Genomic DNA, 23,913 nt, shown 5'->3' on the forward strand with positions numbered 1-23,913 from the left:
GGCTGCCCACCTGGGACGCCACCTCCACCTGCACTCCTTGGGGCTGTTGTAGGAAGGGTGCTGTCCCCCGCCCCTGGGGTGCGTGGGGACACCCTCACGGCCCCTGACCCCGCTGGCCCAGGCCTCCTGCTGCCTGCACTCTGCTGCCTATCCCAGGGCTCCTGCCGCCAGCAGCAGCAACGTCTCAGGTCCTGTGCTCCTGCTCCATCCGGGTCCGAACCCCAGCCCCCGCCTGCTGCTGGGCCGTCTGCCTTGGCACAGCCGCGTCCCGGGGGCCGTGACTGCATGGAGGCCTGACTCGGCTCTGACTGGGCTCCCACCCCCAGGGGCCCCCTGCACAGGCGGCTCTCGGGGAGATGTAGACGTCTCCCTCCATCTGCTGCTGCACCCGGCAAACCACCCGCCTGGTGTGTCCGGTTTGAACCGAGTCTCATGTTAGCAGCTGACGTGTGAATGCCCGTGGCCCTGGATCAGAGGGTGACTTGCCCTGCGTCTGAAGGGGGGCTTGGCGTGGGTTGGGGGTTGCTAGCTAGAGCCCCACGACTGAACCTCGGCTGGCCATGGCAGGAGAGCACGGCTGAAGAGGCAGAGCGCGCCGCCCACATCCGCCTCTGCCTGCTGCTTGCGGCTGCCGGGTCTTGGGCCGTTAACTTCCAGAATAATCCCCGAAATGAGCCCTCTTCCCTCCTGCGCTGCTCCTGCCGGGATTTCAAAGCAAGGGAGCAGCACCGTCCACCCAGGATGTGCTGATGCCCGCAGGCCGGGGGTCCAAGACTCGGGTCCAGGGCGCGTGGAGCCCGGGGAGGGTGGTGGACGCTCTGGTTGGGCGGTGGCCGGCTGAGAGGGAGGTGCCTGCCTGTCCTGGTGACCCCGGCTCCTCCCTCGTGGACTGACCTGGGTCCCACACCCTGGGCTCCAGCACGCCCCACCCGTGTCCTGGCTGTCCCTGTCTCAGATGTCCCAACACAAAGCACTCCTTACCGTCCCTCGCGGGAGAGGCGTCCGGGCCTCCAGCTGGAAGGAAAGAGCAGGGGTCACTCCAGCAAGCTCTGGCCTGGGCCTCCCCCCGAAGGAGCCCCGGGAGCCAGGGCGGGCAGCCTGCCCTGGCCAGAGGAAGGGCCCGGCACTGCGTGCCCACAGCACAGCAGGGTCTGGTCAGGCCCCGGGGGCTGGTGAGGGGACGGTGACAGCAGGGAGGAGCTCAACTTGAGTCAACTCGGGGTCCCGGGTGCTGATGGAGGCGCCGAGGGCGTGATGGCCGTTTTGGGCCTCGCCTGTCACGTTTGCCACCTAAAGGAGGCCCTTCCCTAGGGGTCCCCATGGCAGATCCTGGGGGTGCAGGGAGGGCCGACCACGGCCGAGAGGCCCCCAGTGTGCATCCAGGACCTGCACGGGGCAGCCACGGTGCATCCCCTGGTGCTGAGGACACTGGACCTGTGGCAGTGGGCAGGTGCTGAGCACAGGGGCCCCCTGGGTGCCAGCGGCCTTGCTGCGCGGGTGTGGGTGGCGCCTGGGTGAATGTCCGTGGCAGCCCCCTACATGTGACAGTCGCTGTGTGCGCAGGGCAGGTCCTGGGGCCGCCCCCAGCTCGTCTGAGAGCACAGCGGGCGTGCCAAGGGGCCGGCGCTGCAGAACTCACCAGCACCTTCCGGAACCCGCTGCGGACGCGGACGTACAGCTCCTCCCTCTCGGCCACGAAGAGGAGCCAGCCCTCGGGCACCTCGTGCACCTTGTCCAGCAGGGTCTGGTAGGTGGCCCAGACCCTCACCTGCCGAACCCAAACCCGGTGTGGGCCCCGCTGCCTGGCATGGCCTGCCGTGACCCGGGGCCGGACAGGCTGGGGGCCTCTCTGGGGCTGCCTTGGGCAAGAGGGGGACAGAGGTTCGAGGTGCCTGAGCCCTGGGACCTGGCCACCCCCACCCCACTTCCACTGTGGACACCAGAGCTCACGTGGCCCCCGGCTGGACAGGACGTGTCTGGGGGCACAGGGAGTGGGGGCCAGGATACTTACGCCTGAGGAGGCGCCCAGGGTTCCCGGGGGTCCTGGGGGACCGGGTGGGCCTGGTGGGCCAGGAATGCTGACAGCTACAGGAAAGAAACTGGGATGGGACCACAGGGCCACACGGTGGCGGGGGAGGCCACCAGCCGGGCCTGTAGACTTACTGTGCCTGTGAGGGCCAGGGAATGAGGAGGGCCCGGGCGGTCCCGGGGGCCCAGGAGGGCCCTGGCGCCCCTCGTAGCCGATGCCAGGGGGTCCCTGCGGTCCAGGGGGGCCGGGCTGGCCCCGAATGCTATCCCCCTTGGGACCCTAAGGACAACGACAAAACAAGCTTCATCGTGACGCAGGTCCCCAGAGTGGGGGCAGGCACACAGTGGACGAGGCCTCCGAGCCACGGGTCACCTCCTTGCCTGGGAAACCTGGTCCAGTCCACACCATCGCCCCTCACCGTGGAGCCGAGGTGCCCCAACGTGTGCCCCGCCCGCCCCGTGCCCCAGGCACACACGGAGCCACGGCTCCCTGGGGTTCCCATCCCAGGGGCAAAGCCAGGGGACCGCGAGGGGCGGCGGAGCTCCGGGGCCGTCCACGGCACCTTCAGGCTGGCCGGGGCCGGACTTACCGGAATCCCGGGGTAGCCCGGTGGGCCGGGGGGACCAGGAGGGCCGGGCACGCTGGAGCCAAAGAAGCCGCCGGTCCCAGGGTCGCCCCTCTCGCCTTTCTGTCCAGCGTCCCCTCGGTCCCCCTTCTCGCCCTGTGGGTGGAAATGCTGGTCAGAGGTGGCCTGGGCTTCCCACCCTGCAGGACGGGGCTCTGCGGCCCGCATCAGGAAGAAGGTGGCTGGGACAGGCAAAGCCCACTCCACCGAGGACGCCAGCTGCCTGCCAGGGACCTCAGGAGCCTCCCTCCCCGGGCTGGACCACGACGCCACCCACCTTCATCTCAGCCCCCAGGCGGAGGAGGTCGAACGGGAACTGCCCTGCAGAGAGGGAGGGGGAGAGGCCAGGCTGGGGTCTCAGGGCAGTGCTGCCGCCGCCCGCCCAGGACAGGCAACCGCAGGGTCGGCAGCCGGGGCGAGCTTCCCGCCAGCAGGCAGGGGCTGTCAGGCGAGCAGCCCGGCCGCCCAGGCTGCGGAATTCAGCACAGAGTCCACGTCGGGTGGGCACAGCCCCTGGTGACGCCCTGGACACAGGGGCCATGGCTGCTGACCCTTGGCCACCCATGCCCCTTGGGACCAGCCCACAGCGGTGCTGCCTCCTCTCGGAGGTGCCCAGCAGGGCCCGGCCCTGGGCTGTGGAGGGGTAGCCATGCCCCTCCCCCACAGGGCATGATGGGACATCCTGCGGGGTCTGCCCAGCCTGGGCCTGTGGCTGGGAGGCTGACCAGGTGTTCACATCCAGGTGTCATCAGGGTTCCATGACCCAGGCAGGGGCTGCCTCCCTCCGGGGCTGGGGCCACGCCGGCAGCTCACCTGCTGGTCCCGGGGGGCCTACTTCTCCTTTGTCACCCTTTGGTCCCGAAGGTCCCTGGAGCCCTGAAGGAAGAGACCCCTGCCCTTTGTGGGGTGCTCATCCAGGGCCCCGCCCCCACATGCTCCTGACCCCCAAGGCGCTGTGTGTTCAGGATGTGAGGACCAGGGAGGGGCGTCAGACGGATGTGGTGGGCAGAGCGGCCTAGGGAGGAGGGGGCTGCTGCTACCCCTGCTCAGGAGCGAGGGCGTCACGTCCTGCCTGGCCGGGGTGGGGTGAGACGGACGTGCAGGGCACTCAAGGGCCCGCACCCAGGTCAGCACAGGGTGGTGTGGGGGCTGCTCGTCCCCACCCTGGAGCACGCGTCCCCACGGGAGCCTCACCTGGCAGTCCTGGGGGCCCGGGGCGACCAGACTCAACAAACGCCTGCAGAGAAAGACAGAGTGCTGGGGGCCACGGCCACCAGGCCCAGCCCGGAAACTCCGACCACCTCTGCAAGGCCCCATGGTGCCCTCCCCGGACTTGGGGGCCTGACACCCCCTCCCCAGACAGACTGGGGGCCTGGTACCCCCTCCCCAGACCAGGGGCCTGGCACCCCCTCCCCAGACTGGGGGCCTGGCACCCCTTCCAGAGAGATGGGGTGGAGGTAGGAGATACAGACCTATGGTCGAGAGTCCTGGTCATGACACATTTGCCTTTCAGGGTCACCCCACCTCCCAGGCCTGGTAAAATGGGCGCACCCACCCAGCCCCCTCCGGGCTCAGGCATGTAGGAGTCCTCATCATTCCGGCCTGAACTGGCTGCAGCCCCGAGGGCTTGCCTGCCCACTGTCCCAGATGCATCCCAGAGGCCCCTGGGGATGGGGAGAGGAAGGCGGGGCTCCCAAGAGGGGGCATGAAACATGGGTGACTCACGTTGCTGTCATAGACGGGTGTCCCGGGGGGGCCTGGGGGCCCTGGGGGCCCTGGGGGGCCGGGCATTCCCTGCGTGGGGGACAGAGAGCGCTGTGAGTGGGGGCATCGCTGGACATCAGCAGATCACTGAGCCGGTCATTCACAACAGGACCAGAGCACACGGGTCCCCGGCTCCCAGAGGGCACGGCGAGGCTCTCCTGCCCTCAGGTGGGAGCTGAGCACCTGGAGCCCCGAGATGACTGCGCCGGGGCGACAGCGCCCAGTTAAGAGGCCTTAGCGTGGGAAGCATCACGGGGCTGGCGGATTTGCTCATGGGAGGGGCAAACCGCATGAGAAGCCCTGCCCTGAAGGCCGTGAGCCAGGAGGAAGCAGCCTCCACCGAGGCTGAGGAGCCGGAACGGGCCTCCCTCCCACCGCATGTCCGGCCGGCCGGAACGGGCCTCCCGCCCGTCCTGCACCTGGGGGAGGGTGGGACCTCAGGGGCAGCCAGAGCAGCCACCCCCCTGGGGCTGTGCGTCTTCTCGTGCTCCACGGCACAGCCTCGGGGAATGCCTGGCCCCACCGCTCACGAGAACAAACGCGGGGCTCACGAAGCAGCAGTCACTGCTGGATTTGACGGGAGCCACCGTGGAGGGGCATGCCCAGGTCCTCGGGTCCTGGGGGACTGGGGCTCTGTGTGGTGCGCACGTGAGCACGTGTGCACACACAGACGCCAGTGCATACACCTGTGTGCGCAGAGGCGTGTTGCACACATGTGTGAAGGCACACACACAAGCATGCAGAGGTGTGTGTGTACTGTGTGCACATAAGCATGCATGTGTACGCACACATGTAGGTGTGTGTGCACCCCCACGTGTGAGTGTGTCAGGACCAGCAGGGCGTGGTCACATGGAAGCAGCCCTGCTCAGATGAGCTGCAGGACCCTGCCCGACCCCATGGGACACTCACCCTCATGCCAAGTCCATGGCTGACGTCCCCCGGCTCCCCCTTCTCTCCTTTCAATCCATTCATCCCGGGGCGGCCCTGGGACACAGCACAGGGGCGGGAGGGGTTGGGGTCCCCAGCGCCTGCCCTTGGCGGCTCCTAACCAGCCTGCTCCAGCCCTGCTCGGCTGCTTCCTGCCCGGGAACCCTTTTGGGGAGGGGACTGGCCCCATAGCTCCTGTCCCCACCCAGCCTCCTCTGGGGTACGGCCCCTCCTGTCTGGAAGGCCCAGAATGTCCCTTCTGCCACACGGGGAAGAGAGCTGCCCTGCCCTGGGCCCCCTCTACCCACCAGGCCCCGCCAGACACCCCCGTCCTCACCGGCCGCCCAGGGAAGCCGATCTCGCCCTTGTGCCCAGGACGTCCGTACGGGCCCTGCAGGGAGGGAGAGCCTGGGGGTGAGCAGAGGCCGTGGGGGCCCCCGCCCTGCCCCGCTGAGTCTGGGTGGGGGTCCGAAGCCACACAGGGAGAAGCCCCCGTGCTGCTGGCCCCACAGCCAGCCCCACATGTGTCCAAGGCGACCACAGCACCCGGTGCACAAAGGAAGTGTGTCCCACTCACCGGGGGTCCTCGGAAGCCCGGCTCGCCCTGAATGGGAAACAAGAGGCAGGGTCAGGCAGCCGCAGCCCAGCCCCCACCGGCTGCCACCCCAGGGGCCTTGCACCCCAGGGGAGGCAGGACACGCCTGCAGGGGAAGGTTCTGGGCCCGGGATGAGTCTAGGTGAGTGCACAGATGGGCCAGCCGGGGCCCTGCCCTGTGACATCCTGGCTGGGCTACCCCGGGCCCTCTCAGATGTAAAGAAGCCGGGGTGGGGAAGGCACAGCCCCCTGGGCCCCTCCCCCAGCCCACACTCACCCACCTGGAGGCTCTGGCTCCCCGGGGGCTGCCGCCAGCAGGGTGGCTGCAGCTGGCACCCGGGGCCCCTTCTCGCACAGGAGGGCCCAGCGCGGGCAGGGGAGCTGGTGCAGGCGTGGGGCCCCAGTCCCTCTGCCTCCCAGCGTGGGCTCTGGGGGTAGTGGCTCACAGGGTGCGGCTACCAGAGGTGGGCAGAGAAGGGCGATAGAACCCAGGCTGCATGTAGAAGGTTCCAGAACCCACTCGGGAGAGGAACTAGGCCCATCTCCAAGGCTCCCAGACTCCCCACGCCCCGGCGGACAAGGGGCTGCGGCCCTCACCTTGGCTCCTTTCTGGGCGGGGGCCAGAGCTCGGCCATCAGGGCTGACGATGCTGCCGGGTTCCCCCTTCTCACCCTGGAATGGCAGGGTGGGGGTCCCAGCGGGGGTCATGCATCAGATGCCCCTCCCACGAAGGGCCCCCCACAGGACCCTGGAGACAGAAATGGGGGTCCTTGCCCCTCCCAAGGGGCCCCTGTGACCAGGGCCTCGAGGCTGGGTCCTGGTGAAGACAGGCACAGGCCCGGTGGGACGGTCACCTGCTCCGGTCACGGCTCCGTGCGAGTGACAGGTCCGGGGGCCAGGACAGATGGGGACTGGTGTGCCTCGGGTCCCCTGGGGTTTCAGCTGCGCGTGCAGCGGGGAGGCTGTGAGCCCGCCCGCCCAGCACTCACCTTGGGTCCCGGGAGGCCTTGCTCGCCTTTGGAGCCCAGGTCACCTTTCGGCCCAGCAGGTCCCTGCAGTGGAGACCAGGTAGGCTGAGGGGCCTGGTGATCGCACACCCTCCTTGGGGTGCTTCCTGGTAACACCCTGGCCTACAGGTCTTGACCAGTCGCAGCGCAGGGCTGCGCCCCACGGGAGACCCCAGCTGGACTCCCAGCTTCTGCTGAGCCCGGGGCGCCCAGCAACGTCCCGCCGTCAAGCCCTGCACAGCTTCACGTGGCTGCCCTGTGGGGACAGAGACCTCTCCCAGCCACCCCACTGCTCGGAGCGCAGCTACTTACAGGGAAGCCTGCAAAGCCTGGGCGGCCCTGTGGAAAGAGGGACGGCGTCAGTCTGGGGCCGCTGGGCCCTCGGGGAGCACCAGGCACTGCCCAGCCGCCCGACCCCGGGTGTCTCGGGAGCAGGGGCACGCACCTCCGGTCCCGGCCCGCTCACCACTGCTCCCTAACGGCAGAAAAAACACAGCAGAAAGGAAGAGAAAATCAAGTTTAAAACCGACCCAAGTCCTGCTGCCTGACATCCACAAAGCAGTGGCCAGGGGAGGTCCCAGCAGGTGGCGGCGGAGCCACTTCCTGAGGGCCACGAGCTCAGGACACCACGCAGTGTCCCCAAGAGGTGGCGTGTGGTAGCCTCTTGGGATGAAGCCAGCAGTCAGGCTGCCCGTGCCCCCGGGGGCTGCGTGGTCGAGGGACGCCCCCGCCTCGGTGCCCAGCCCATGCCCTTACATCTTGCTGCGACACGTAGACCACAGGCCCCGGGGGTCCAGGGGGCCCGGGCAGGCCGGGCTGCCCCACTCCGTCCTTCCCTGGGTCTCCCTGGAAGACAAGGCACTTGGTCACCGCTGCTCTGGCCCAGCCCCAGAGCCCGCAGTGGGGAGGCCGCTACGGCACCCAGCAGACCCTCGCTCCCATCAGGGACCACCCCCTCATGCTGCACCCTAGCCTGGAGCCGCCGCTGGTCTCGGTGCCAGGCTCTGAGTGGTGGTGGGTGGTGGCGGGTGGCAGGCAGGGTGTGGACCCGAGGGGAGCACCCTGAGGCCTAGCCACGCAGGGACGTCCCATCCAGTCACCCCCAGGATGTTCACACTCCCTCCAACGCTCCCCGAACTCACACCCTCTCCAGCCGCCTCTCCCCCCCATCCTCCTCCCCTCCCCCTACTCTCTCCCCAGCCCCCTCCCCTCCAGCCCCCCTTCCTCTCCCCCTACAATCTCCCTCCAGACCCCAACTCCCCTCTAGCCCCCTACTCTCCCCTCTAGCCCCCACTCCCCCCAGGCCCCCACACTCTCTCCCCGTCTCTGCCCCCAGCCCCCCTCCCCCAGCCCCCCACTCACTTTTTCTCCTTGACTCCCCTTTTCTCCTTTGGGTCCCTGCAGACAGAAGTGGTTTGTCAGAAATGGAGACGGAGCCCCCTCCTGGGAGACCCCAGACCCAGGGACGGCTTTGAAAGGAAAAGTGGAGGTGGGCGGGGAAGGGATGGCGTGGGGAGGCGGCCACTGGGGTCCCTGGCCTGACTCCAGTTCCGCTCCCTGGGCGGGCACAGGCTCGGGAGACCCCAGGTTCCTCCTCATGTGGTCCTTCCGGGGTCTCAGGCCTCACTGCAGCCGCTCACCGGGGGCCCAGCAGCACCCTCTCTCCCAGGAAGGCCTGGGAAGCCGGGGGCTCCGTCAGCTCCAACTTCTCCCTGGAACAGACACAGGAACCCGCGTCAGCGGCGTGGCCCCAGGAAGCAGCCCTGGTGTCCACGGTCGTGACCACGGCCCAGGTTTCTGCTGGTCCCTGGCTCAGCCTGCTGGGGCCTGTGGGCAGGTGACGGACGGGGAGAGGTGGGAGAGGGGCCAGAGGTGGCCTGGGCAGCCAGGTGCACCCGAGTGATTCACTCAGGACTCAGCAGGCCTGGGGGAGCTGGGGGCGCTCTGGGAATCACCCGACACAGGCAGGTCGAGAAAAGAGTGAGGATGTGATGGATCCCACCCAGAGCGGGTGGACCTGACCCTCTGTGCCCAGGGCCGGCCCCTGGGGCCCACTGGCGTCCCCTTTATGGGGGACCCTTTATGGGGGCTCGGAGGGGCTTCGGCCTGTGCTGGGGCCCTGTCTGCCCCTCCCCCAGGATCCCATGTCCCAAGCCTGACACAGGTGCTTACCTTGGCTCCAGGTGTCCCAGCCGTTCCAGGGTCCCCCTAGATGGATGGAGACTGTGAGGAGCGTGGCGTGGCCTGAGCAGAGGTGCTGGGGTCTGGGGTGTGACCGCTGAGACAGGTGCTGCTCTGAGAAGCCGGCACTTCAGCCATCTCCCAGCTGCCAAGCACCCTCTGAGACCTCGGCTTTCGACACCCCCGAGGGGTCTGTGCCGCCCCAGGGGCCGCTGGAGACACTGCCTGGACCAGAGTCAGACCCCGCGGGCCAGAGGCCCGAGCTCGCGCCCAGTGGCAGAGTCCTGGGTGGTCCTCCCGCCCTGGTCCACTTGCCTGGGGGGGTGGCATGGGCCACAGAGAGCTCGGGGTGCATCCCCTGCCTAGAGCCCATGATTCACGCTGGAAGAGGGGGCGCAGCCCCACCCCCAGCTAAGGGCTAGGTGTGGTCCTCCCACCATGCTTTGATTTCACACAACTCCCAGGATGCACTGTGCTACTCCCTTGCTCAAAAACCAAGGAGACCGGGCGTCTCGCTCACTGACCTTGAGTCCTGGGGGTCCAGGTGGTCCCTGCCAGACAGAGGAACGAGGTGTTAGCGCAACCAGCCCCGCTGGAAGGCACTGTATCCCACGAGAAAATCAGCCCTCCGCGGAGTCACAGCCCCACTGGGCACAGGAGGAAACCCAGGTTTCCCCGAGGGAGCCAGCGCAGCCTGGAATTCCACAAGCAGGGTACGGGGTCCGTCCGCGGAGTCGCCCACGAGCCCGACCCAAACACAGGACGTGCACCTCACTGGACACCCAAGGCCGCTGCACGGCGGGTGTGCTGCTGGGTGCCCCCAGGGTGATGTGGCTGATCCACGGGTGATGTGGCTGATCCACGGGCGCTGCCCTTGGTGCTGGTGTGGGGTTCCGGCCCAGATCGTCCCACCCTGGTCCAGGGGCCTCGTTCTTTGCCCACCTCAGTGCTGGCTGCAGCAGGTTTGGTGCAGAGGTGGAGAAAGCGCTGGGCCAGGTGTGAGACCCCCTGGCTGGCTACGGCTTGTATCAGCGTTCAAGTTCTCCAAGCAAGGAAGCCACCCGATCCCACACCCTCAGCAGCTGAGTCGCTGACGGGACCAGGATGCTGGGGTTCAAAGCTGTGGGTGTGTGCTCCCACGTGCCCCTGGAGCTGGCCGCACACATGCCGTGTCCAAGCACGGGCCACGCTGACATCTGCTCTCCCGCAGGGCCTCGCTGCCAGCAGGACAGATGGGAGCTCCACCACCCATGCCCGCTCCGCCACGCCTCTGCCCAAACACCAGGGTCCCCAAAAGCCTCACGAAGACAGAATGAAGACGAGCGCCTTCCACAAACCTGTCAGGCCGCGCATGTGCTGCGTCTGCACACAGAGCCACAGGACACACTGATGGTGCAGGGCCCCTGACCCTGCCGCCACGGTGCCCCCACTTCAGAGACCAGGTTGACCTCCTGGGACGTCCTAACAGTCACAGGCCCCCCTCTGCCCAGGCCCTGGGCGTACGTACCTGCAGCCTTTCAGTGCCTCGGGCCGTCGGCCAAAAGGGTCCCCCCGAGCCTTCCATGTCCTCCTGGGGGAGACAGACGAGGGGCACTTGGCCTGCGCTCCTCCCCGAGGGAAGCAGCTGCCCTATGCAGGCTGAGGCTGGGACCCCGGCCTGCGGACACCCATCCTGCCACTCCGTACTGCTCGTGGTCTGAGCACGAGCTGGGGTGCGGCTCACCAGGTCCCCCCGCCCCCCAGCAGCCTTGCCGTCATGTACGTGGTGGGGATGGCCCAGGCGTGTGGTCTCGGGAGCATCCCTGGGCAGCGGGGTGTAGGCCCACGTCCAGCTCCAGGCCAGCCTGTCCTGCACCCACAGCAGGGCTGGTACCCATGTGCCCTCTGGTGGGACGCCGGGGTGGGGAGGCAGCACGGGGCGGCAGACCAGGCTTTCTGGGGTCTGGGGGGTGGGGAGGAGACTCACAAATCCAGCAGCAAGTCCTGGTCCTGGTGGCCCGGGGGGGCCCGGGGGCCCGGGAGGTCCTTGGGGTCCAGCTGGCCCAGGGGCTCCTGCTACGCCACTCTCGCCGGGGAAGCCCACGGGGCCAGGGTCCCCCTTGCTTCCCTGCATGGGAGGAGAGAGGAGGTCATAACTGCCCTCAGGCTCCGGCTGCCCAGCTGGCCATGCACCGGATGCAGCCACGGCCGTGTTCTCAGGACGCCTCTGAAAATCCAAGGCCCAAGCACTGAACGGCCTGCAGAGCTGAGGCTGCATGGGGCTCGCTCTCCACCACGAAGCCCTGACCACCACACGGGGGCCACAGAGGCGCGAGCCTGTGCGGGGGTCCGGGGGATGCGTGCACCACACCAGCATGCTGCACAACACGCCGCGTTACCTCCGGCCAAGGCCCCGGCCGGCGCGCACCGGGCAGCCAGGAGCAGGTGGAGCAGGTGAGGAAGGGCGGGCAGCTGGAAGGGGTGAGGCAGGGAGGAGAGAGGAGAGGCAGCTGAGGGCGGCTCTGGCCACCGCCTGAGTGGGTGGGTTTGGTGGACGCTCAGAGCGTGAGCGAAGCAGGGGCCAGGGCGCCCGGTGTGGGAAGCAGGGCGGGGGCTCAGGGGCTTGGGGTGTGAGCAGGGAGGGGGATGGGGGACTTGGGGCATGACAGGAAGGCCCGGCCCGAGGGCTTGGCTACGCACGGGGTCAGCCCCAGGGGTCAGCTGCTGGCTCGGCCCAGTTTCCCTCACCCCAGGCCACTCAACCTCCCCAGCCCTGGCCCCTCCTCTGCCAACGATACCCACAGTCCTCTGCTGGTCTTGGGAGACAGTGGAAGGCAGAAGTGGGGGACACCCCGAGTGTGACCTGCTGACCCACCACTCCCTGTAGGCCAAGATCTCAGACCCTCACCAGGGTTGCCGCGGCCCCTACCTCCTTCCTGCTCCCAGCCTCCAGGGACCACTTCCTGTCATGTTAACCCACTTACTGTGTGAACCCCACTCACTGTGCATTAACTCCACTGTGGACCCCAATATGTGTGAACCCCGTGTGTGACCCCCACTCTGAACCCTGTGTGTGAACCCCACTCACCGGTATTAACTCCACTGTGGACCCCACATGAACCCCACTGGAAGTCTTGTCTTTTGCACAGTGAACATTCTGAACGTTAGACCTACTTTAAACAAGGTCTAATTTTATCGGGACCCTATGTTTCACTCTCTGGGTTTTAAACTCCGTGTCTCACACCTTTGTGTCATGTTTATCTTGGTATTTTGCACAGCTCTCTCTTATTAAAAATTCACCTATTTTTGACCTTTAAAAAGCTTATAAAGGAATGTGCATCTTTCTAACCCATCCTTCCCCATTTTTCACTCAGTTTCTGACTCCGCTTTGGGGTCTGGGATCCCCCTCATGGCACGTGGGGTCGACCTGTCTTCCGTGGGCATCAGCATCTCCAGATACGGAAGCCACTGCTCAGGCCTACACCACGTGCCACCCTCGTCTCCCACCTCCTCCCCCACACCGTGTCCCACCCTCGTCTCCCACCTCCTCCCCCACACCATGTCCCACCCTCGTCTCCCACCTCCTCCCCCACACCGTGTCCCACCCTCGTCTCCCACCACCTCCTCCCCCACACCGTGTCCCACCCTCGTCTCCCACCTCCTCCCCCACACCACGTGCCACCCTCGTCTCCCACCTCCTCCCCCACACCGTGTCCCACCCTCATCTCCCACCTGCTCCCCCACACCGTGTGCCACCCTCGTCTCCCACCTCCTCCCCCACACCGTGTCCCACCCTTCTCCCACCTCCTCCTCCCCCCACACCGTGTCCCACCCTCATCTCCCACCTCCTCCCCCCACACCGTGTCCCACCCTCGTCTCCCACCTCCTCCCCCACACCGTGTCCCACCCTCATCTCCCACCTGCTCCCCCACACCGTGTGCCACCCTCATCTCCCACCTCCTCCCCCACACCGTGTCCCACCCTCGTCTCCCACCTCCTCCCCCACACCGTGTCCCACCCTCGTCTCCCACCTCCTCCCCCACACCGTGTCCCACCCTCGTCTCCCACCTCCTCCCCCACACCGTGTCCCACCCTTCTCCCACCTCCTCCTCCCCCCACACCGTGTCCCACCCTCATCTCCCACCTCCTCCCCCACACCGTGTCCCACCCTCGTCTCCCACCTCCTCCCCCACACCGTGTCCCACCCTCGTCTCCCACCTCCTCCCCCACACCGTGTCCCACCCTCGTCTCCCACCTCCTCCCCCACACCGTGTCCCACCCTCGTCTCCCACCTCCTCCCCCACACCGTGTCCCACCCTCGTCTCCCACCTCCTCCCCCACACCGTGTGCCACCCTCATCTCCCACCTCCTCCCCCACACCGTGTCCCACCCTTCTCCCACCTCCTCCTCCCCCCACACCGTGTCCCACCCTCATCTCCCACCTCCTCCCCCACACCGTGTCCCACCCTTCTCCCACCTCCTCCCCCACACCGTGTCCCACCCTCGTCTCCCACCTCCTCCCCGACACCGTGTGCCACCCTCGTCTCCCACCTGCTCCCCCACACCGTGTCCCACCCTCGTCTCCCACCTCCTCCCCCACACCGTGTCCCACCCTTCTCCCACCTCCTCCCCCACACCGTGTCCCACCCTCGTCTCCCACCTCCTCCCCCACACCGTGTCCCACCCTCGTCTCCCACCTCCTCCCCCACACCGTGTCCCACCCTCATCTCCCACCTCCTCCCCCACACCGTGTCCCACCCTCATCTCCCACCTCCTCCCCCACACCGTGTCCCACCCTCGTCTCCCACCTCCTCCCCCACACCGTGTCCCACCCTCGTCTTCCACACCTCGTCACCTCCCACTCTTGGCTTTCTGTTGCCTTTCAAACCCCTCAAGACACTTCCCTTAGGTATCCTGGAACGTGCGTGTGTGTGTGTGTGCACATGTGTGTCCACACACGTGTTCGTGTGCATGCATGTACTTGTGTACATCTGCGTGTGTGTGTGCCTGCATGTGTATTTACCTTAAACCCATCTTTTAAGGAAAAAAGCCCAGAAAGCTCCAGCACCCCCCCTTTTCTTCCAGTCCTGAACTCCTCGGCCACCTCTTGTAACCCCTGGCATCCCCCTCCCCCGAAGCCCCCAGGCCCGAGTCTGCAGACTCACTGGGGAAGGTTCCAGCTGCCCACCCAGCCCTGCCCGAGGAGGGGAGGCCCGTGTCCTGGACGTAACCCAGGTGGGCCGTCCCCCTGGCAGGGGCTGGGACCCTGGGGTGGCTCTCAGGACCATCTGTGCTTGGGAATCTGCCAGGGCACACGGGGAGGCAGCCCCTTCCCCCTTCCCAGGGCCTCATCCCCTGAGCCCCTCCCACTAAGCAGGCCCAGGAGGAGCTGAGTGCGGGGCTCCTAGCAGGACCGTGACCCCAGAGGTCAGGCCAGGCCGCAGCCCCGACCCCATGCTTCCCCAAGAGGACCTGGGCCCATCGGGGACAGGGGCCTGCGCCTGGAGCTTCCTGCTGGGCGGCCTGCAGCCCAGGGCCCTGAGGATGCTGGGAGCCCAGCTCAGGACCACCCTGGGCCCAGGCAGCCTGGCTCCCTCCTGTGCTGGGACAAACGGGGTGGGGTCCCGGTCAGCGCTGGGAGCAGGGCTGGCTGACCGCGGGGCCGCGCTCCTGCCTGGGGCATGTCCACCAAGCAGGAGCGCCTACCCCGGGAGGACTTGAGAGCAGCAGGAGGCCTTGGTTCGTACCTTGGGTCCTGGGGCGCCCACGTCACCCTGTGGGGAGAGGGAGGGTCGCGGTGAGGTCAGGACCCAGCCAGGCTGCCGGGGCCCCCACACTGGCCTCTTCAGAGCACCCCAAGATGGGACCAAAATCAGACTCGAAATCGCTTTCCAAGTCACGGCGGAGACCCCACCCAGGGCTCTGAACTCCCCCAGGCCCCACGGCCGCCCTCAGCCCAGCCTCGCGCCAGCATGGCTCCAGCTTCCGGCCCCGGCGTGGGCAGTGACTTACGGGGCTGCCTTTCTGTCCCGCCGGTCCTGGCTGCCCGTCTTTTCCTGGGGTGCCTGGGGGGCCCTGCAGGGAAATGCAGATGGTGGGTCCCTCACTCCTGTGTGCTCTGTGGCTCATTGCCTGGCCTCTCAGACTCCCGAGAAAGCTGGACACGGAATGGCCCACGGCAGACCCCGCCCACGGGAGACCCCGCCCACGGGAGACCCTGCCCACGCTGTCCAAAAACGAGCCCAGCTCCGGTCTTCCACTTCCCTCTCCTTGGTTTCTCTTTTGCTTTTTGGGTTTTTTGTTGTCAGTCAAATGGGGGTGGAGGGGCCGCAAGACCCCTGCCATGGGTGGGCGGCCACAGGCTCCCTCAGGGTCTCCTGACCTCACTCTGAGAGGCAGCCTGGTACCGCGCTCTCTGTCCCGAGGAGCTGCCGCAGGGCTGGGCTGCACTGCACACACGTGTGCAGGCCCCAGGGCTGAGCCCACGTTTGTGGGTGGTTCACGGATCGTGGGCCGTCCCTGACGTGGGCACGCACCCCCAGGGAGGCAGCTGTGTTTCCCTCAATCATACGCCCACGGCCCGCGGTGGAGGGAGAGGCCAGGCCATCGGAGCTGGCTCACGGGACCCAGCCACGACAGGGACATCCGGTGCCGGAGGGAGGCTCCTTGTGGAGGGCGAGTCGGCCACGCGGGCTCCTCCTGCCCACCGTGAGGACCGCTCACCCCAGAAGCACGGCTGCCCCTCAGGCTCGCCCCCCAGACTCAGGGGGGGCAGGGCGGTGTGGGGGAGAGGCCCCTGCCCAGTGGGGGAGACAGCACTCACCTGGGGGCCGGGAACGCCGGGGGGCCCATCCCGCCCAGGCACTCCAGGGAGACCGGCAGGCCCTGGCGCGTGCGAGCTGTTCAGGCCGAAGCGGCCCGGCTCACCCGGCAGGCCTGGGACACCCGGGGGGCCGGGGGGCCCGGGGAAGCCACGCGGGCCCTGGACATGGGGAGACACAGATGGTCACAGCATGCACAGGCCTTCCCCGCTCAACCCCAGCCCCACCGGGTCCCTGCTGAGGTCTCATGCTGGGGGGCCTTGGGGATGTGGGGCAGCGCCCACCCTGCCGACACTCACTCTGAGGGTCTCTGGGTCACCCCCGAAGCCGGATCCCTCCATGTCGATGAAGGTCTGAAGGGCAGGTGGAGGCCTGAGGCGGAGACAGAGGCCAGGCCTCTCCCAGCCCCGCCCCAGCCCCGCCCCCTGGCCCTGCCCCAGCCACGCCCCCAGCCCGCCCCCGCCACGCCCCAGCCCGGCCCCGCCCCCTGAGGTGTTCACTGCAGGAGCAGAGCCTCTGCCAGCCCCCAGAGCTCCCAGGCACAGCGGGGGAGGCTCCCATCCCCCCAGGCCCTCAAGGACAGGGCTGGTCCTCCTCTCTGGGGGGGGGGTTGCTCCTGGGACCCCAGGACCTCCTGGAGGCGGCCAAGGTAGGACTCACCAGCTTGTCGTGTCTGAAGGGGGGTCCTGGTGGCCCCGGAGGCCCCTGAGGCCCTGGGGGTCCTCTTGGCCCGACCCCAGGGTCCCCCTGGAATACAAGACACGCCTGTCACTCAGAGGGCGCACAGCCCCATGGCACACTCCGGTGGCACCACACGGACGCCCACACTCACCTTCTCACCCTTGGGGCCCACGTCTCCTGGGGTCCCGGGGAAGCCTTGGGGCCCAGCTTCACCCTGGAAGACAAGGACAGAAGCTGTCGGGGCCAAGCACGGGTCCCACGCAGGCGGCGCAGAGATGGAGCCGGGCCCACCAGGGAGGCCCAGGCAACCGGGAGAGCACCGCAGGACCCTGCAGCAGAGCCAGGTGGGAGGAGACCCCTCCCCACTGCAGAGGCACCCACCGCTCTGTGTGGCACGCCCATTGCAACAGGAGGCCCAAGCAAACCAATGCCAGCCCCGCAGGAGAGCGGCTGTCTGGTCTATTCCATGTGTGGTGTGTGCGTGTGCTGTGCTACTGTGGACAGAGGGTGCCCACGTGGCTGCCACTGGGGTAAAGGGAGGCGGCCCTGAACACGGCCTGCGCTGTTTTGCAGGGGTCACGCGTGTGAGTGTGAGCACTCCGTGTGGGGCTGCACCACGCGTTTGTGTGTTGTTGCCACAGGAGAGAAACTGCGTGGACGGCAAACAAGTTTGCTCCAGGATAAACGTACCTCTGAAGCCCCTTTCCACGCACGCCCCTCCCCCATCACAAGGACCCTCTCTGCCCTCCAGCCCCCCCCCCCCCCGGGAGACTCCAGCTCGGGGGAGGGCACACTTACGGGTTTTCCATCTTCACCAGGGTCGCCCTGAGAAGTGCAAGACACAGAGCCTTCAGTCCCTGGAATTACACCACCCTGCCCCCGCCCTGCACCTGAATGGCGGAGCGACCCCTCCTGCACAGCCCCAGGACAGCACCCCTCCTGCACAGCCGGGACCCCCAGGACAGCACCCCCTCCTGCACAGCCCCAGGACAGCGCCCCTCCTGCACAGCCCCAGGACAGCACCCCTCCTGCACAGCCCCAGGACAGCACCCCTCCTGCACAGCCCCAGGACAGCGCCCCCTCCTGCACAGCCCCAGGACAGCACCCCTCCTGCACAGCCCCAGGACAGCACCCCCTCCTGCATAGCCCCAGGACAGCGCCCCTCCTGCACAGCCAGGACCCCCAGGACAGCAACCCCTCCTGCACAGCCCCAGGACAGCACCCCTCCTGCAAGCCCCAGGACAGCATCCCCTCCTGCACAGCCCCAGGACAGCGCCCCTCCTGCACAGCCAGGACCCCCAGGACAGCACCCCCTCCTGCACAGCCAGGACCCCCAGGACAGCGCCCCCTCCTGCACAGCCCCAGGACAGCGCCCCCTCCTGCACAGCCCCAGGACAGTGCCCCCTCCTGCACAGCCCCAGGACAGCACCCCCTCCTGCACAGCTGGGACCCCCCAGGACAGCACCCCCTCCTGCAAGCCCCCAGTACAGTACAGGCCCTGGTTTTCCACATCCACACCCACCCCAGCCAGGCCCCCAGGCCAGGGGCAGGGGTACTCACCGGCTCACCGTCCCTTCCTGGGGCACCATCCTTCCCTGGCGGACCTGGAGGCCCAGGCGGCCCCTGTGCCCCCGGAACTGGCAGTGCCTCCGGTCCCTGAACCGCTGGGCCTGCGGGACCCTGAGGCCCGGCTGGGCCAGGCAGGCCCCGGGCTCCCGGCTCCCCCTTCTGCCCCTTCTGGCCTCCCTAGAGACGAAGGACAGAAGGCAAGGCTGGGGCCCCATCCCCGGTCACTCAGCGGGGAGAACGGGCAGCGGGCAGTGCAGGGCCCTCCGTGGGGAATGCGGTGCCGGGCAGAGCTCTGCGTGCTGGGAGCAGGGGCGGGGCACGAAGAAGGAGGCCTAAGCTGGTGGGGGTCACGGTGAGTGGAGGACAAGCCCTGAGGGCTCTGGGGTCCCCGTGGGCGGTCGTGGGGAGGCGGCCTCACCTTTGCCAGGGGTCCCCCGGGGCTCTGGACATCCTCCTCTCCCGCGGAAGCCACATCTGAGCCAGGAAGGGGCTGAGCTGGGAAGAGGCAGAGGCGTCACTGTCGGCCCCCAGCAGCCCAGGCTCCGCGCTCCCCCCCCCCCAAGGCTTTGCTGGGTGCCCCGGGGGAGTCGCTCAGCGCAGGGGAGGGCAGTTTAGAACTGATGTCACACACGCATGTCCACGCCACACTCACCCCACTGGCATACCGCACTCACATGTCACACATGCACACGACACACGTGTCAGACTCCTCACACATCACAAACACACCGCGCTCATCACACACATTCACACTTACACACGTCACACGCACTTCCCTGCCTTCTTAGTGGAGCCGCCGGAGGGCTCATGTGTGTACTGGAACCTCCCCCCACCCCCGCCGCCATCATGCTTCTCCTGGGAGCCGGCAGGTCCTCTACAACCCCATGGCCCCGCTGGCCACCACCAGTGCTGCCCTGAGGATGACCTGAGCGGCGGCCCAGGCCCTGCGGGTGAGCAGGGCGCCGACCCAGGGCTGCGTGCGGCGCTGCGATGGACAACTGCGGTCAGCAAGCTGTGGTCCTCGTGAGAGCCCGGGACTCTATCCTCGCCCTGCCTGTGGGGAGCAGCTCTACAGCCAAGAATGGGTTTCAGATTCACAGAAATAAAGTCAGCGGCACATGCCAGGACCCGGGGCGGCATGGCCAGGCCGGGCGGGCGCTGCCGCTGCCTCTGCTTCCTCCCTCCCGCCAGGCGGCCTCCGAGACGGACTCAGGCAGCACCATGGACAGGGCCGAAAGACTCCCCCACCAGAAGGTGCCTCGCTGTGAGAAGGGGGACCCGGAGCTGTGACCCTGGGAGGAGTGACCTGGGGGCCCTGGGGCTGTGACCTGGGAGGAGTGACCTGGGGACCCTGGGACTGTGACCTGGGAGGAGTGACCTGGGGACAGAGGGGCTGTGACCTGGGAGGAGTGACCTGGGGACCCTGGGACTGTGACCTGGGAGGAGTGACCTGGGGACAGGGGGCTGTGACCTGGGAGGAGTGACCTGGGGACCCTGGGGCTGTGACCTGGGAGGAGTGACCTGGGGACAGGGGGCTGTGACCTGGGAGGAGTGACCTGGGGACCCTGGGGCTGTGACCTGGGAGGAGTGACCTGGGGACAGGGGGCTGTGACCTGGGAGGAGTGACCTGGGGACCCTGGGGCTGTGACCTGGGAGGAGTGACCTGGGGACAGGGGGCTGTGACCTGGGAGGAGTGACCTGGGGACCCTGGGGCTGTGACCTGGGAGGAGTGACCTGGGGACAGGGGGCTGTGACCTGGGAGGAGTGACCTGGGGACAGTGGAGCTGTGACCCTGGGAGGAGTGACCTGGGGACAGAGGGGCTGTGACCTGGGAGGAGTGACCTGGGGGCCCTGGGGCTGTGACCTGGGAGGAGTGACCTGGGGGCCCTGGAGCTGTGACCTGGGAGGAGTGACCTGGGGACCCTGGGGCTGTGACCTGGGAGGAGTGACCTGGGGACAGAGGGGCTGTGACCTGGGAGGAGTGACCTGGGGGCCCTGGGGCTGTGACCTGGGAGGAGTGACCTGGGGGCCCTGGGGCTGTGACCTGGGAGGAGTGACCTGGGGACAGAGGGGCTGTGACCTGGGAGGAGTGACCTGGGGACCCTGGGGCTGTGACCTGGGAGGAGTGACCTGGGGACAGAGGGGCTGTGACCTGGGAGGAGTGACCTGGGGGCCCTGGGCTGTGACCTGGGAGGAGTGACCTGGGGACAGAGGGGCTGTGACCTGGGAGGAGTGACCTGGGGGCCCTGGGGCTGTGACCTGGGAGGAGTGACCTGGGGACAGAGGGGCTGTGACCTGGGAGGAGTGACCTGGGGGCCCTGGGGCTGTGACCTGGGAGGAGTGACCTGGGGACCCTGGGGCTGTGACCTGGGAGGAGTGACCTGGGGACAGAGGGGCTGTGACCCTGGAAGGAGTGACCTGGGGACAGTGGAGCTGTGACCCTGGGAGGAGTGACCTGGGGACAGAGGGGCTGTGACCTGGGAGGAGTGACCTGGGGACAGAGGGGCTGTGACCCTGGAAGGAGTGACCTGGGGGCCCTGGGGCTGTGACCTGGGAGGAGTGACCTGGGGGCCCTGGAGACTGGCCTCCACAACCTCCTGTGCCTCACTTATGCACCCCTGACCCAGTAGGGAACAGTGGTTACCTGGTGCTGAAATCGCCACGTGTGCAGGGGACCTGGAAGTCTCCCCACTTCCCAAGTGCAGCCCCCTGGCAGGCACAGAGCCGCAGCCTGGACTGGGTAGGCACTCGGATAATCCGTGAGCTGAGCTCTGTGGCTGACGTCGACAGTGTCTGTGGGCTCAGCTCCGTGGCTGCACGTGGACTGGCCAAGCAGCAGGGAGGTCACCTCCCAGGACTGCACATTCATGGCCCTCGCAACTCTGGGGGACACAGGAGCCACACCCCCACAGCTGTGGCCCACAGCCCCGCCCCGGCTGCACTGCTCCACCTGGCTGGACGGCCCTGAAGCAGATGGTGCTGCAGCCACGCCTTGGCCACAAGAGGGCGCCCGGGCTCTCTCTGCACTTGGTGTCCCAGCAGTACTCAAGGCAAAATCGAGTCTCTGGCAACATTTAAAACTGCAAAGGCATCGCTAGAGAATCAAGGATGCCCTAAGTAAGGGGTGCCTGAGGGGGTGAGGACGCCACATGGGCACGGCCACCAAAGTCTCTTACGCCCCAGTGGTGCAGCCCAGCTGACACAGCTAGGTCCTCGCAGGACCACGAGGTCAGCAGGGGACAGGGGACACACAAGGACCACGCAGCCCCCTCCAGCAGCCTGCAGCCCTGACGTGCCCCGCCCTGTGCGCTCTACTGTTCCAAAGCTGCCTCCCTCAGGGTCTGCTCCCAGCCCCAGGACCCTGCTGGCCCTGGTAGTGGGAGGAGCCATCTCTCAGCAGCGCTGGGGCCACACCCCTGCCAGGAGGGGCAGAGGGGCCGCAGGCTCACCTCTCCTGAGCCTCGGCCAGGAGCCAGCACTCACCCCGCCACACTGAACCCACAGCACAGCACATGCACACACATGCATGCTGCACAAAGCAGACACGCGCCTCACTCACACCACACACATACACTCCATATGCATACTACACACGCACGCACAGCAGAGCTCTACCTCCTAAGGAGGCCACCGTGGTTTCTTCCTCAGTTTCTTCAGTTCTGGAATCTTCTATGCTGCTGCCTCCAGCCAAGGGAGGAGAAGTGACCGGGGGCTGCTCAGGGAGGCTGGGTGTTCGGGGTGCGCCCTGCAGGACGAGAGGGGAAAGCAGCTCCATGGTTCTGTGAGCCCCGCACCCCGAGCAGGTGCTGCCGCGCTGAGCAAACCCCAGGCCTGAGAACAGCTGGGAGCAGCCGGCTGTGTGCTGCAGCCCCCCGGGGCAGCCCTGCCCGCCCCGCCCTGACTGTGCATCCCCAACTGGCCGAGGCCTGAGGCCTCCTCAGGGCCTGGCCGGGCCCCTTCCAGAGGCTGGGGACACAGAGGGTGGGTCTGAGGCACCAGGGACTCCTGTGGGAGTCTCCTCATGAAACACACGTGCACCCGGTGAGGATCACAGCCCTGGATCCCATCCCTTAGCCCCCGCCCGCACTGGTGACCTGTGACCCCCATCCCTTAGCCCTTGCTCACACTGATGTCCTGTGACCCCCCCGTTCCCCACAAGTGAGGCTGCCCTGCTCTGGAAACCCAAGGGGGCATTCAGATGGGTGGGCAGGGACCTGCCGCCCGACACATGTGTGGCTGTGCCCCGTAACGTCCTGTGTGTCGGTGAGAGTGTGGTCCAGGCAGACAGAAATGGCCACCCTTCCAGGGGCCGATGCCACAGCCAGCCATGTGGGCGATCCAGCCCAGGGTACAGAGCGGAGACGGGGGTCCACACCAGCCCGGGACAGAGGCTTCCTTCTGCACAGCTACTCCGTGCAGTGACCCGGGGACACTGGAGACTGTGACCCCTGTGAGGAGTGACCCGGGGACACTGGAGACTGCGACCCCTGTGAGGAGTGACCCGGGCACACTGGAGACTGCGACCCCTGTGAGGAGTGACCCGGGCACACTGGAGACTGCGACCCCTGTGAGGAGTGACCCGGGCACACTGGAGACTGCGACCCCTGTGAGGAGTGACCCGGGCACACTGGAGACTGAGACCCCTGTGAGGAGTGACCCGGGGACACTGGAGACTGCGACCCCTGTGAGGAGTGACCCGGGCACACTGGAGACTGCGACCCCTGTGAGGAGTGACCCGGGGACACTGGAGACTGCGACCCCTGTGAGGAGTGACCCGGGCACACTGGAGACTGCGACCCCTGTGAGGAGTGACCCGGGGACACTGGAGACTGAGACCCCTGTGAGGAGTGACCCGGGGACACTGGAGACTGCGACCCCTGTGAGGAGTGACCCGGGCACACTGGAGACTGCAACCCCTGTGAGGAGTGACCCGGGCACACTGGAGACTGCGACCCCTGTGAGGAGTGACCCGGGGACACTGGAGACTGAGACCCCTGTGAGGAGTGACCCGGGCACACTGGAGACTGAGACCCCTGTGAGGAGTGACCCGGGGACACTGGAGACTGCGACCCCTGTGAGGAGTGACCCGGGCACACTGGAGACTGCGACCCCTGTGAGGAGTGACCCGGGGACACTGGAGACTGAGACCCCTGTGAGGAGTGACCCGGGCACACTGGAGACTGCGACCCCTGTGAGGAGTGACCCGGGGACACTGGAGACTGAGACCCCTGTGAGGAGTGACCCGGGCACACTGGAGACTGCGACCCCTGTGAGGAGTGACCCGGGGACACTGGAGACTGAGACCCCTGTGAGGAGTGACCCGGGCACACTGGAGACTGCGACCCCTGTGAGGAGTGACCCGGGGACACTGGAGACTGAGACCCCTGTGAGGAGTGACCCGGGGACACTGGAGACTGAGACCCCTGTGAGGAGTGACCCGGGCACACTGGAGACTGCGACCCCTGTGAGGAGTGACCCGGGGACACTGGAGACTGAGACCCCTGTGAGGAGTGACCCGGGCACACTGGAGACTGCGACCCCTGTGAGGAGTGACCCGGGGACACTGGAGACTGAGACCCCTGTGAGGAGTGACCCGGGCACACTGGAGACTGAGACCCCTGTGAGGAGTGACCCGGGGACACTGGAGACTGAGACCCCTGTGAGGAGTGACCCGGGCACACTGGAGACTGCGACCCCTGTGAGGAGTGACCCGGGCACACTGGAGACTGCGACCC

The 23,913-nt window shown here is 67.4% G+C and overlaps 1 protein-coding gene across 3 annotated transcripts in view; it reads right to left on the reverse strand.

Moving 5' to 3' along the window:
* Positions 1-23,913, reverse strand: part of COL18A1 (collagen type XVIII alpha 1 chain) — an 85,124-nt gene that overhangs the window by 1,841 nt on the left and 59,370 nt on the right. For all 3 annotated transcript variants that reach the window (XM_070071757.2, XM_070071756.2, XM_070071755.2), the window contains exons 5-37: positions 21,794-21,923; positions 18,597-18,673; positions 18,170-18,355; positions 17,408-17,434; positions 16,761-16,823; positions 16,589-16,675; positions 16,228-16,281; positions 15,931-16,089; positions 15,120-15,182; positions 14,855-14,881; positions 11,095-11,235; positions 10,636-10,698; positions 9,653-9,679; positions 9,120-9,155; positions 8,588-8,659; positions 8,310-8,345; positions 7,704-7,793; positions 7,393-7,422; positions 7,260-7,286; positions 6,930-6,992; positions 6,538-6,612; positions 5,923-5,949; positions 5,683-5,736; positions 5,328-5,402; positions 4,380-4,448; positions 3,849-3,891; positions 3,468-3,530; positions 2,932-2,975; positions 2,619-2,750; positions 2,164-2,308; positions 2,012-2,085; positions 1,640-1,768; positions 982-1,014 (exon numbers count right to left, since the gene is read on the reverse strand). In XM_070071757.2, coding sequence (XP_069927858.2) covers positions 982-1,014; positions 1,640-1,768; positions 2,012-2,085; positions 2,164-2,308; positions 2,619-2,750; positions 2,932-2,975; positions 3,468-3,530; positions 3,849-3,891; positions 4,380-4,448; positions 5,328-5,402; positions 5,683-5,736; positions 5,923-5,949; positions 6,538-6,612; positions 6,930-6,992; positions 7,260-7,286; positions 7,393-7,422; positions 7,704-7,793; positions 8,310-8,345; positions 8,588-8,659; positions 9,120-9,155; positions 9,653-9,679; positions 10,636-10,698; positions 11,095-11,235; positions 14,855-14,881; positions 15,120-15,182; positions 15,931-16,089; positions 16,228-16,281; positions 16,589-16,675; positions 16,761-16,823; positions 17,408-17,434; positions 18,170-18,355; positions 18,597-18,673; positions 21,794-21,923 — 2,421 coding nt within the window. The remainder of the gene's footprint in view (positions 1-981; positions 1,015-1,639; positions 1,769-2,011; positions 2,086-2,163; positions 2,309-2,618; positions 2,751-2,931; positions 2,976-3,467; positions 3,531-3,848; positions 3,892-4,379; positions 4,449-5,327; positions 5,403-5,682; positions 5,737-5,922; positions 5,950-6,537; positions 6,613-6,929; positions 6,993-7,259; positions 7,287-7,392; positions 7,423-7,703; positions 7,794-8,309; positions 8,346-8,587; positions 8,660-9,119; positions 9,156-9,652; positions 9,680-10,635; positions 10,699-11,094; positions 11,236-14,854; positions 14,882-15,119; positions 15,183-15,930; positions 16,090-16,227; positions 16,282-16,588; positions 16,676-16,760; positions 16,824-17,407; positions 17,435-18,169; positions 18,356-18,596; positions 18,674-21,793; positions 21,924-23,913) is intronic.

The sequence above is a fragment of the Oryctolagus cuniculus genome, chromosome 4, assembly GCF_051225735.1.
Source record: "Oryctolagus cuniculus isolate XC-2025 breed Fujian yellow rabbit chromosome 4, ASM5122573v1, whole genome shotgun sequence".
Taxonomy (NCBI): domain Eukaryota; kingdom Metazoa; phylum Chordata; class Mammalia; order Lagomorpha; family Leporidae; genus Oryctolagus; species Oryctolagus cuniculus.